The following is a 13,268-nucleotide window of genomic DNA, read 5'->3' as shown; positions in this document are numbered from 1 at the left end:
TATGCTGGAGCACACTTAGAAAATCAGTATGATCAGATAAAGTCAACATGCTTTTATGAAAGGGCAATTGTGTTTGCCAAATTTATTTTTTGAGGATGTAAATAGTAGGGTAGATGAAGGACAGCCTGCAGATATAGCATACTTAGATTTCGATAAGGTGCCACACAAAAGGTTATTAGGCAGGATAAGGGCTCATGGAGCTGGGGTAATATATTAGCACGGATAGAGGATTGGCTAATGGACAGGAAGCACACAGTAGGCTTAAATGGGGCATTTTCATAATTGGCAGACTGTGCTGTGACTTGTGGAATGCTGTGGTCTCAGCCATTTACAATCTATACTGATGATGAAGAAACAGAGAATGATGTGTCTAGGTTTTCTGATGATACAAAGTTTGGTGGAAATAGTAGGAGAGACTAGGACCTGAGGGCACAGCCTCAGAGTAAAGGGAAGACCTTTTAGAACAGAGATGAGGAGAAACTTCTTTAGCCAGAGAGTGGTGAATCTATGGAATTCATTGCCACAGAAGGCTGTGGAGGCCAGGTCATTGAGTGTATTTAAGACCGAGATAGATAGGTTCTTGATTGGTAAGGGGATCAAAGGTTATGGGGAGAAAGCGGGAGAATGGGGTTGAGAAACTTATCAGCCATGATTGAATAACGGAGCAGACTCGATGGGCTGAATGGCCTCATTTTTGCTCCAATGTTTTATGGAAAAATAGGCTGTGAGGAGGGCACAGAGAGGCTGCAAAGAGATACACAGACAGGTTAAGTGAGCGAGTAACAAGATGGCAGATGGAGTAAAATGACAGGTTATTCACTTTGGTCATAAGAATAGAAAAGCAGAATATTTTTAAAAGCAGTGAAACTTATAAATGTTGATGGTCACAGAGACTTGGGTGCATTTGTACAAGGAACACAAAGTTAGCATGTAGGCGCAGCAAGCAAATAGGGAGGCAAATTGCATGTTGGCCTTTATTGCAGGGGAATTGGAGTACAGGAATAAAGAAGCCTTGCTACAATTGTACAGGGCTTTGGTGAGGTCACACTTGGAATACTGTGTACAGTTGAGGGCTCCATATTTAAGGAAGGATATACTTGTATTGGAAGCGGTACAGTGAAGCTAGATTGATCCCTGGGATGAGAGGTTGTCCTATGAAAAGAGGCTGAGTAAATTAGGCCTATATTCTCTGGCGTTTAGGAGAACGAGGTGTGATCTCATTGAAACATACAAGATTTGGAAGGGGCATGGCAGGGTGGATACTGAGAGATTGTTTCCCCTGGCTGGGGAATCTAAAACACACCGGCAGAGTCTCAGGATAAGGGGCCGATCATTTAAGACTGAGAAGAGAAGGAATTTCTTCACTCAAGAGGGTTGTTACTGCTCCATTATTGAATATGTTTAAGGCTGGGATAGACAGATTTTTAGTCTCTCAAGAAATCAAAGGATATGGGGGGTTTGGCAGGAAAGTGGAGTTGAAGCTAAGGATCAGCCCTGATGGTATTGCATAGCTCGACAGACCATATGGTCCTCTCCTGCTCCCATTTCTTGTGTTTGAGACGGGCGATTTAAAATCAAACAGTAACAACTTGCACTTATAAAGCGCCTTTAATGTAGTAAAATGTCCCAAGAGGCTTCAAGGCGGCAATTATCAGACAGAATTTGACTGGGAACAAAATAAGCAGACATTAGGACAGGTGATCTAATGCTTGTGGTTAAAGTGGTAAGTTTTAACTAGTGTCTTAAAAGGAGAGACAGGTGGGGAGGTTGGCGGGGGGGGGGGGGGAATTCCAAAAACGAGGGCCTCAGCAGTTAAAAGCAGAACCTTCAAAAGGTGGAGCAATTGAAATCAGGGATGTACAAATCTTGCCATACACAGGTTCAGGCAACTTATTGCACAGTTTCTCATGTGGTAATGCACTGCAGTGAATCTAAATACAGAGCTCACTTTCATTGCAGTAAAAGTGCTGAAAGATTACAAAAGCTACAAAGCAGACGGAACAAACCCTTCACTTTGGGTTTGCAGTTCAGATTGATAGGAACAAATGAACTCACTAAAGAAACGCAAGAAGAGAGAAACTTCTCAAACGTGTGTTTTACCATTAAATTTATTATTACCTGAGGTCCCTTAGATCACCCTTAAAAACCTGAAAACAATCAAATAAAACTTTGATCAGAAACCACATTCTCCACTTTATATCAGATCAGTGACACTGAGATAGGACTGCTGCAAATACATGTGCAACTAGTACATCTTAATGCAGGTTGGATGCTCAAAATCTGACACCCTCGGGGCTGAGGCCGTGCCGGATTTCGAGTTTTCGACACCAGGGTCGGGTGGGGGGGGGTCGAGGGCTGTTTGGGTTGACTCAGAGCGCGGGATCCACCCCAACACGCCACTGTAAACAGACCCGTCAAAGCTGATCACTAGTCCAGCGCGCTACCAAGAACTAGTGCCTGGCCAAATTGTTCCAGTATTTGGTCAGTAACTCATTCAGCTGAACCAGTTAAAAATTGATCATCACATGGAGTATTTTCAAAAAAATGTCCAATTTTCAGGCAATTCTGGTGTGCAGACAGCCGGATTTTGAACATCCAACCTGCACTGATAATCATGAGTATTTTCATCAACTGCACAGCGTATCTAGCCTGAATTTGTTTTACAATGGCAATGTTAACCTGAAAGCCTCACCACTTTCAATATGCATGTTGCAATTACAGTGGAATTTTCCCATGGCCATCGCTTGCTTCATATTTTTGATTACCATAATGAGCAAGCTCCCATGTGTTAACCGCAGCCCATGCGCAGGACTGGATTTTTCCCCTCCTCTTAACTACGATCACGGTGTAAATTACACTCACCTCTTGCTTGAGCGAAGTCTGTGGTAACCGCAGAGCTTCTCCGAGCAGCGTGTACATGCCCGCTACGATATAACTTAGCTGCTCCTCAGGTAGGTTCTCTGTCTCAGCGATGCTCCTCACAGCCTCTCTGGAGTCTTTTCCTTCGAGCGAGTTAACAACCGCTACAAGACACAATTGTGCTCACCACAGTATTATTTTTAGTTTAGAAAATTGGCTATTGCTAGAAGATTTTGTCTGCAGACATTAGTTTGCTTTAACGTTTTAAAAGGCACCCAAATATGCACAAATTGCTTCCTGTTAACATTGTGATGTACATACTGCACAACCTGCCCCACTGACGCACAGGAAAGCATTGAGCATTTTTTAACAATGACAGTGGCTTTGTTCCACCACATTCCAGAAAGTTGCACTGAAAAGGCATTTATTTTTTTAATAAAGAATAACAGAATCAAAGCTGAGTAATGCCACCCGTGTGTGAAAACAGTAAGAGGCGATGGGAGGAAGACAATACCACAGGAATGGGGAGGAGGAAGAGGAGTTTGAATCCATGGTTGTGAGGTGCTGGAATGAAACTAGAAGGATACGATGCAATTTAGGGGAAGCTGGTCATGTAGTGGTAAGTGAAGGCATTCCTTCTTCAAGTAGTGATAATGTCACTGGACTAGTAATCCAGAGGCCCAGGTTAATGTTCTGGGGACATGGGTTCAAATCCCACCATGGTAGCTGGTGGAATTTAAACTCATTTAATAAATATGGAATTATAGAACTAGTCTCAGTGATGGTGAGCCATGACAATTACCATTGATTGTTGTAAAAACCCATCTGGTTCACTAACGTCCTTTAGGGAAGGAAATCTGCTGTCCTTACCCGGTCTGGCCTACATGTGACTCCAGGACCACAGTAATCTGGTTGACTCTTAAAATGCCCCCCGAAATGGCCCAGCAAGCCATTCAGTTTAAAGGTGATTAGGGATGGGCAACAAATTTGTGTCAGTGATGCCCCCATCCCATGAAAATTAATTTAAAGAATAACGAATCTTGATTCCAAAACAATAACGATATAGAATGGAGAAAGAGATTGAGCTCTCAAGATGCCATCAAGCACAATGAAGAAGGGAAGATTCAAAGGAACAGTAAAGAGAATAACATAAGCAAAATAGAGGCAAGAGCAGCTGCATTGAGGGAGGTTGGAGGAGTCAAGCATCACCTGCCTGAGGACAAACTTTTCCCTTAGCACATGGTGTGCTAAGCCAATGGGAGAGTGTTATTTCCAGTCCATGGATGAACTTGGGATGTTGTAAAAAGGAAAAAGGGCTTATTTATGTAGCAATTTTCACATCCTCTGGAAGTCCAAAAGGCTTTATCATCAGTTTACACACTGCAAGGATACACATACAGCACTGAGATCCATAATCTGTTTAGGTAACAAAGCCAAAAAAAAAGTGCTGGAAAACACTCAGCAGATCAGGCAGCATCTGCAGAGAAAGAAACAGAGTTAATGCTTTGGGTTGGTGACCTTTTATCAGAACTGGAGGATGTTAGATATTCAAAGTCTGTCTGACTGGCTGTATGTTTCCCGCCACTTCAGATTTCTAGTGTATTGCTTTTAATGAGGTTGTTTGAAAAATAAATATTGTCCAGGACACTGGGGATAACTCTCCTGTGGAATAGTGTTGTGGGATCTTTTAAGTCAACCTGAGAGGGGAGATGGTGCCTTGATTTGTCATCTAATTCAAAAGATGGCACCTCCAATAGAGCAGCTTACTCCTGCTTAACTCCTTAAGTGTCAGCCTGGATTCAGAGATAAAAGTTGTTGAAGGTGAAAAGGGATATTTGACATAAAAGCGGAAAGTTAAAATGCTGATGAAAATACATCAACTGTGACATGCAGACAATTCTGTGAAACCTGTAAATTTGATAGCTTGTGATAGCTTTGGGGGGGGGGGGGGGGGCAGGCATCAGCTGTCCCTTAGTCCCACCCACCTCTCCCTCACCCCCCAACAAATGATCCACGTATGTATGTATGTATGTATGGACAGTTCTTTACCCAGCATCAATAGCAGCAGGGGAACTGCTCTAGTCCTGGGAGAGAGTGGTGCAAGCATTCAATCCCAGAGACAAGGTGGTTTTTCTCTGCCACTATGGATGCTGGGTAAAGAGCTGCTGCCACCTCACGCTGACCTCAGCGGAGTGAGGCGAGAAAGGGAGTGAGCTGCAAGAGGGGAGCGGCAAGGATCCTGATTCAGTAGAAGTTCCAGATACCGCAGCTTTCTAACAGGATGTATCCCTTGCTTCAAGTTGTAAAAAGGCTGAGCGCATTGAAGGCTGTTCATAGTTTGTAATTTGCAAATGTCCATGGATTCAGACTGCTTTTTGTATATTTTACCACAAAAGTTCTCTGGGTCTCTGAATAAGCGCCTGTTATTATTTTGTAGATGGCTTTTGGGAGTATCTGCTTATACAGGTTTCACTTTGGACGTTTTAATTATCTATCTTGAATTTTTTAAAGATGCAAGAAAAATATTATTTGGCTTCCATTTTCTTAGAAAAATTACCAGCCCAGGTCATAAATATTAATACTCACCTTTGAGTATTTTTCTGAAGGTTTCTTTGTCTAAATCCTTCAGCTGTTTTACCATCAAGTCAACTTCTATTGGTGTTCTGGCTCCAAGGTAACAGCATCTGTGGGACATGCTAAAGCAAATAATATCACTGAATGAGAACACATCCACAAATCAACTAGCAAGAATAGATTAGGAATGGGAGTAGGTCATTTAGTCCCTCCAGCCTGTTCCGGCATTCAAATAGATAAAAGACTGATCTATATCTCAACTCCATCTAACGGCCTTGGTTCTAGAGCTCTTATTGCCTTACCCAACACAAATTTATCAATCGGAGTTTGAAATTTTAATTGAAACCCAACCTCAACATCCTTTTTTTTTAGGCGGGGTGGGGGGGGGGGTGGTGAAGGAAAGAGAGAGAGAGAGAGAGAGAGAGAGAATGCCGTAAAAACCCTTTAGGGAAGGGAGGAAACCTGCCATCCTTATCTGACTCCAGATCCACAGCAACTGAGTGGCACAGCAAAGTCTAAAAGGAATTAAACCGGACGGATCACCCAGCATTGACCAACAGCAATTTCAGCCCTGTCCACCTTGCAAAGTCATCCTTACTAACATCTAGAGGCTGGTGCCAAAATTGGGAGAGCTGCCTCACAGATCTGTCAAGCAACAGCCAGCCATACTCACGGAATCATACCTTACAGGTGATGTCCCCAGGCACCACCATCATCATCCCTGGGTATGTTCTGTCCCACTGGCAGGACAGACCCAGCAGAAGTGGCAGCACAGTGGTATAGAGTCAGGAGGGAGTTGCCCTGGGAGTCCTCAACATCGACTCTGGACCCCATGAAGTCTCCTGGCATCAGGTCAAACATGGGCAAGGAAACCTCCTGCTGATTACCACGTACCGCAACAGACCCCTTCTCCCCCTGCCTTGGAGGAAGCACTGAGCATGGCAAGGGTGCAGAATGTACTTTGGATGGGGGACTTCTATCACTAAGAGCAGCTCGGCAGCACCACTATTGATCAAGCTGGCCAGGTCCTAAAGGACATAACTGCTAGATTGAGTCTGTGGCAGTTGGTGAGGGAACCAACAAGAGGGAAAAACATACTTGACCTCCTCCTCACCATCCTGCCTGTTGCAGATGCATCTGTCCATGACAGTATTAGTACCGCACAGTCCTTGTGGAGACGGAGTCCCATCTTCACATTGAGGATACCCTCCATCTTGATGTGTGGCACTACCAATGTGCTAAATGGGATAGATATTGAATAGATCTAGCAACTCAAGGCTGGGCATACATGAGGCACTGTGGGCCATCAGCAGCAGCAGAATTGTACTCGAATCTGTTACCTCATGGCCCAGCATATCCCCCACTCTACCATTACCAGCAAGACAGGGGATCAACCCTGGTTCAATGAGGGATGCAGGAGGGCATGCCAGGAACAGCACAAGGCATACCTAAAAATGAAGTGTCAACTTGATGTAGCTATAACACAGGACTACTTGCATGCCAAATAACATAAGTAGCAAGTGATAGGCAGTGCTAAGCGATCCGAAAACCAACGGATCAGATCTAAGCTCTGCAGTCCAACCACACCCAGTCGTGAATGGTGGTGGACAATTAAACAACTCACTGGAGCAGGAGGCTCCACAAATATCCCTATCCTCAATGATGGGAGAGCCCAGTATATCGGTGCAAAAGATAAGGCTGAAGCATTTGCTACAATCTGTGAGTGGACAATCTATCTCAGCCTCCTCCGGAGGTCCCCAGCAATACAAATGCCAGTCTTCAACCAATTCGATTCACATAAAAACATAGAAATAAGAGGAATAGGTTATTCGGCCCTTTGAGCCTGCTCTGTCATTCAATATGATCATGGCTGATCCTCTATCTCAATGCCATACTCCTGTTCTCTCCCCATACTTCTTGATGCCTTTAGTTGCTAGAAATCTATTTCCTTTTTAAATATATTCAGTGACTTGGCCTCTACAGCCTTCTGTGGTAGAGAATTCCACAGGTCCACCACCCTCTGAGCGAAGAGGTTTCTCCTCATCTCAGTGCTGAATGGCCTATCCCGTGTGACCCCTCATTCTAGACCCACCGCCCCCCCCAGCCAAAGGAAACATCATCCCTACATCCAGTCTGTCCAGTGCTGTTAGAATTTTATACGTTAAAATGTGATCCCCTCTCATTCTTCTAAACTCCAGTGAAAACGGGCCTAGTCGATCCAATCTCTCCTCATACGACAATCCTGCCATCCCAGGAATCAGTCTGGTGAACCTTCGCTGCACTTCCTCTATGGCAAAACTGCACACACTACTCCAGGTGTGGTCTCACAAAGGCCCTGTAGTAAGACATCTGCAGTAAGACATCCTTACTCCTGTACTCAAATACTCTTGCACTGAAAGCCAACATACCAATTGCCTTCTTAACTGCTTGCTGCACCTGCATGCTTGCTTTCAGCGATTGGTGTACAAGGACACCCAGGTCCCTTTGTACATCAACATTTCCCAATCTATCACCATTTGAATAATACTCTGCCATTCTGTTTTTCCTACCAAAGTGGTTATCTTCACGCTTATCCACGTTATACAGCATCTGCCACGTATTTGCCCACTCACTCAACTTGTCTAAATGAGCTCTTAACATCCTCCTCACCACTCACATTCCCACCAGGTTTTGGGTTGTCAGAAAACTTGGAAATATTACATTTGGTTCCCTTATTCAAATCATTGATATATATTGTGAATAGCTGGGGCCCAAGCACTGATCCCTGTGGTACTCCACTAGTCACTGTCTGCCATTCAAAAAAAGACCCATTTATTCCTATTCTGTTCCTTGTCTGCAAAACAATTCTCAATCCATGCCAATATATTATCCCCAATTCCACGTGCTTTAATTTTACACACTAACGTCTCATGTGGGACTTCATCAAAAGCTTTCTGAAAATCCAAATACACCACTTCCGCTGCTTCTCCCTTATCTATTCTGCTAGTTAAGTCCTCAAAAATCTCCAGTAGGTTTGTCAAACATTATTTCTCTTTCATAAATCCATGTTGACTTTGTCTAATCGCGTTGATATTTTCTAAGTGTCCTGTTATCGCATCCTTTATAATAGACTTTAGCATTTTCCCTTCTACTGATCTGACTATTGAGTTATGAGTCCGCCATGACCAGACCCTAACCTCTTTTGGCAAAGAGACTCCATTGATATTGCACCTCCAAAAGAATGACCGTTACTAGTTAGTCATTTCAGCCTCACCTGCCAGTTTCCAGAAATTCATCATGAGCAGAATGATGATTGACAGAGCTAAGGATAACACAAAGAAGCACCTCATCACCAGTCTCCTGACCACAGTGTGTACACAAGCCACACCATGGTGGTGCCAGCAATGAGCAAGCCTCAGCTTAGTTCTCTGCAACACAATCAGGGGAGACAAAGAACACCCTAGATACATGAGTGAGTGTTCACATTCCCAGACTCTGGTAAATGCCTCCAAGCAACTTCATTACTTTAAGATGGTGATTAGACTGCGCTACAGCTTTGGGCAAGTCAGGCAACTTCTTTCAATGAGCAGCCACAACCAAAGGTTGCTGCAATTAAGTCATCACATAGACCTCAGGGAATCCCAGAGCAGTTTATAGCCAATGAAATTTCTGAAGTATAGTTACAGTTGGGACGTAGGAAACATGGCAGACTGTTTGCACATTGCGAGTTGTCACAACCTGCATTGCAACAATGACTAGATAATCTGTTTTACCCCTCAATCAACATCAAAAATATTGAGCGGGACACCAGGGATAACTTGCCCGATCTTCTTCAAAACAATGCAATGGGATCTTTCATATCCATTGGAGGGTATCAGTTTAATGTCTCATCTGAAAGACAGCACCTCCAAAAGTGCAGCACTCAGATAATCATCTAATGCCCTCTTGAATGCCTCAACTGAACCTGCCTCCACCACACTTCCAGGCAGTGCATTCCAGACTCAAACCATTCGCTGTGTGAGAAAGTTTTTCCTCACATCACATTTGCTTCTTTTGCAAACCGCTTTGAAACTGTGCTCCCTCGTTCTCAATCCTCTTAGAAGCAGGGACAGTTTCTCCCCAACTACTCTGTCCAGATCCCTCATCATTTTGAGCATATCTATCAAATCTCTTAGCCTTCCCCTCTCCAAGGGGAACAGTCCCAACCTCTCCAATCTACCTTCACAACTGAAGTTTCTCATCCCTGGAACCACTCTTGTAAACCTCTTCTGCCCTCTCTCCAATGTGTTCACATCTTTCCTATAATGCAGCATCCAGAACTGTACGGAACACTCCAGCTGAGATCTAACTAGTGTCTTATATAAGCTCAGCATAACCTTTTATCAGCATATTTGCTTTTTCATTTTATTTCATTTCAATTTGCTTTTTATCAGCATAACCTCCATGCTCTTGTACTCTCTGCCCCTATATTAACGAAGCCTAGGATACTGTACACTTTATTAACTGCTCTCTCCGCCTGTCCTGCCACCTTCACTGATCTATGTACATATACACCCAGGTCCCCCTGCTCCTGCACCCCCTTAAGAATTGTGCCCCTTATTTTATATTGTCTCTCCATGTTCCTCCTACCAAAATGCACCACCTCACACTTCACCTGGCATCTATCCCACTCCCTCAGCACTGGAAATGCCAGGCTTGATTTTTTGCGCCCAAGCCCCTGCAGAGGGACTCGAACCAACTGAATCAGAGGGAACGATGCTCCCAAACTGAGCCACTGGTGAAATCTGCTGGTGCTAAAGGGCCAGGACCAGGGGCCTCAATGTTAACCGTGCACACAGGCCATCTCTCAGCGTCCCTGGGTGCAGAGATACAGGCCCCTCTCCTTCACCAGGAGAATTCAGGGCTCTAAGGGAGAGGGAAGATCAAACTTAAAACCCAGACAAGAGGGTGAACTTACTTCGCCAACTCGCCTCCTCCACCACTGCCTGCCCACTGGTTTCACACACGCACTTCCGCCCCGCTCATTTACCTCATATCCGCTCCGCCGCTCCCTTACTGGCCGACCGCACTTCCGCCCCGCCCATGACCTCACATCCACCCCGCGCATCCTGCTGCTCGCTGACAGATCATCCGCCCCGCTTAAGACTTCACATCCGTTCGGCTGGTTCCGCCCCCCCCCACTCCCTTCCCCCCCCCCTCCCCTTCCCTTCCCCTCCCCCCTCCCCCTCCCCTTCCCTTCCTCCCCTCCCCCCCCTCCCCCTCCCTCCCACTCCCCCCCTCCCCCTCCCTCCCAATCCCCCCCTCCCCCTTCCCCCCTCTCCCCCTCCCCCCTCCCCCTTCCCCCCTCTCCCCCTCCCCTTCCCTTCCCCCCTTCCCCCCTCCCCCCCCTCCCCTTCCCCCCTCCCCCCCTCCCCTTCCCCCCCTCCCCCCCTTCCCTTCCCCCCCCCCCTCCCCCCTCCTTTTTGGACCGCATTTCCGCCCCCCCCCAAATTACCTCATATCCGCTCCCGCTCTCGCCGGCTGCCCTTCCACCCTGTGCCTTGCTTCACATCCGCTCCGCCGGTTCCTTCTCCTCACTGACGTCCGCCCCGCTTATTACCTCACATCCGTTCAGCTAGTTTTCCCCCTCCACCCACTACTCGAACCGCACATCCGCCCCGCATATTACCTCAAATCCGTGCAGCCAGTTTCCCACCCCCCCCCACCACTACCACCACTCGGACGGCATTTCCGCCCCGCCCATTACCTCACATCCGCTGGTCCAGTTTGCCCTGAGTTAGCAGGTTAGTGGATCTACAATCCCACTTTGAATCTTCTGTGTCGAAGACCATTTTGAGGATGAAATGATTCTTTCTGAATGGGCAGACAATTTAACGGATAAGATGGAGCCTTCTGGCCCAATTGAATTTGTTTTTTTTAAAACATCCGATAGCAATTCAAATCAGCTTCAAGGGGTTTTAATATACCCACAGAATGAGGCCGTTCAGCCCGTCACGTCGATGCTGTTCCTCCCCCCCCAATGGACAATGTATCTAGTGCCAGCCCCTGGGTTTTTTTTCCCTTCTTCAGATAATGATGTAAATTCCCTTCAGAAAGCTTCCATTGGACCTGCTCCATCCACCAGATGCTGAGCTAGTGCATTCCTCACCCCCACCACTCCCCTCTCTGCTGGGCAATAAAAACCCTTTTTTCCTCATCGTCCCCCACTGCTTCCTTTGTCAATTAACTTAAACCTGTGCCCTCAGGAAGAGGCTTGTTCCCATTGGTGGAGGGATAGAGAAGCAGGGCCTCTCTGTCCAGACCCTGATGACTTTGGACACCTTTTGTCAAACCTCTTCCCAACCTTCTCTCCTCCCAAGGACAACAGTCCCAAGTTCTTCAATCTGTCTGCATGGCTGAAGTTCCTCATCGCTGGAACCGTCCTCGTGAACCCTTAACAAAAACAGAAATACCTGGAAAAACTCAGCAGGTCTGGCAGCATCAGCGGAGAAGAAAAGAGTTGACGTTTCGAGTCCTCATGACCCTTCAACAGAACTGGGTGAATCCAACACCAGGAGAGAAATGGAAAGCAATGAAGGTGAGCAAGGCAAAGAGAGAGATATGGAAATCTTGTCGCAGAGACAAACAGAACTTCTTCAAGGAGGTAGGCATTTCTTGAAGAGGAGTGGCAGTCAATCAAACACAGAGATAAAAACAAAAAAAACTGCGGATGCTGGAAATCCAAAACAGAAACAGAATTACCTGGGACTCGAAACGTCAACTCTTTTCTCCGCCGATGCTGCCAGACCTGCTGAGTTTTTCCAGGTTTTTCTCGTGAACACTTTCTGCTCTCTCTCTCTCTCTCTGGCGCCTTCACATCCTTCCTAAAGTATGGTGCCTAGAGCCAGAGGTAATACAGCAGATGAGGACGAACTCTAAAACAAATTTATATAGTTTAAATTTGGTCACATTATTAGCTGGTCCTTGTATACAAATTTATGTTTTCTTTACACCAGAAAGCACACTGAAAAGGTGCTTGCAAAATACTTTAGGACTTTTTGAGGCAGTGTAGAAATGCATATCCTTTTCCACATTTTTCTATGTAACATTTGTGAATGTACTTCAAAATTAATTTATGGGAAGTAAGATCCTGAGGTTGTGATAAAAGACAAGTGCAGAAGATGAACATTTTAGTTAAAACTTGTGGGAGACATTTCTTGATGTATCGAATTACTAACTGAATTCCTGCACTGAGATTTTTCTCTTACTAATTGTTAATATTCCATTAATGATTATTTAATAAGTGTTTGCAGTAAAGATTATTCATACATTAAGAAACTTTCTGAATGATTCTATTTCTCTCTCTGCTGCCGCCTAGTGAGCATCAGCGGGAAGGGTAGGCGGCGGAAGTGACGTCATGCGTGTGTGTTAGCCGGAGCGGAGCAAAGCTGGTGAGTGAAAAACAGAGAGCAGGAGGGAGAGGGGGAGGAGAGGGAGTAGGACTGGGGAGAGAGGGGGGAAAGGGGAGAGAGGGGATTGAGGAGGTGGGAGGCAGGTGAGGGAGGGAGGGGAAGGAGGAGTGGGGAGGGAGGGGGGGAGGGAGAGAGAGAGGGGGAGAGGGAGAGAGAGAGAGGGAGAGAGGGAGGGAGGGGGAAGGGAGAGGGGGAGGGAGGGGAAGGGAGAGGGGGAGGGAGGGAGAGGGAGAGAGAGAGAGAGGGAGGGAGGGGAAGGGAGAGGGGGAGGGAGGGAGAGGGAGAGAGAGAGAGAGGGGGAGAGAGAGAGAGAGGGAGGGAGGGGAAGGGAGAGGGGGAGGGAGGGAGAGAGGGAGGGAGGGGAAGGGAGAGGGGGAGGGAGGGAGAGGGAGAGAGAGAGAGAGG

The 13,268-nt window shown here is 46.2% G+C and overlaps 2 protein-coding genes across 5 annotated transcripts in view; one reads left to right on the top strand and one right to left on the bottom strand.

The window, feature by feature from the left end:
* Window positions 1-11,036, bottom strand: part of commd5 (COMM domain containing 5) — a 32,843-nt gene extending 21,807 nt beyond the window's left edge. Inside the window, exons 1-4 of one of the 4 annotated variants that reach the window (XM_041195184.1) lie at window positions 10,907-11,036; window positions 5,446-5,555; window positions 2,863-3,041; window positions 2,119-2,147 (exon numbers count right to left, since the gene is read on the bottom strand). In XM_041195184.1, the coding sequence (XP_041051118.1) occupies window positions 2,119-2,147; window positions 2,863-3,041; window positions 5,446-5,555; window positions 10,907-10,911 (323 nt within the window). In that variant the 5' untranslated portion in view covers window positions 10,912-11,036. Of the gene's footprint in view, window positions 1-2,118; window positions 2,148-2,862; window positions 3,042-5,445; window positions 5,556-10,369; window positions 10,521-10,906 lie in introns of those variants that run through there. The other 3 variants (XM_041195186.1, XM_041195185.1, XM_041195188.1) reach the window with 3 other exon arrangements.
* Window positions 11,037-11,113: 77 nt separating this feature from the next.
* fam199x (family with sequence similarity 199, X-linked) overlaps window positions 11,114-13,268 on the top strand; it is a 22,941-nt gene continuing 20,786 nt past the window's right edge. Inside the window, exons 1-2 of the mRNA XM_041196008.1 lie at window positions 11,114-11,195; window positions 12,770-12,842. The gene's annotated coding sequence lies outside the window, so the exon portion shown is untranslated. The remainder of the gene's footprint in view (window positions 11,196-12,769; window positions 12,843-13,268) is intronic.

This window comes from Carcharodon carcharias, chromosome 9, assembly GCF_017639515.1.
Source record: "Carcharodon carcharias isolate sCarCar2 chromosome 9, sCarCar2.pri, whole genome shotgun sequence".
Lineage (NCBI taxonomy): Eukaryota > Metazoa > Chordata > Chondrichthyes > Lamniformes > Lamnidae > Carcharodon > Carcharodon carcharias.
The sequence above is the reverse complement of the archived record's forward strand: the minus strand, read 5'-3'. Positions and strand labels throughout refer to the sequence as shown.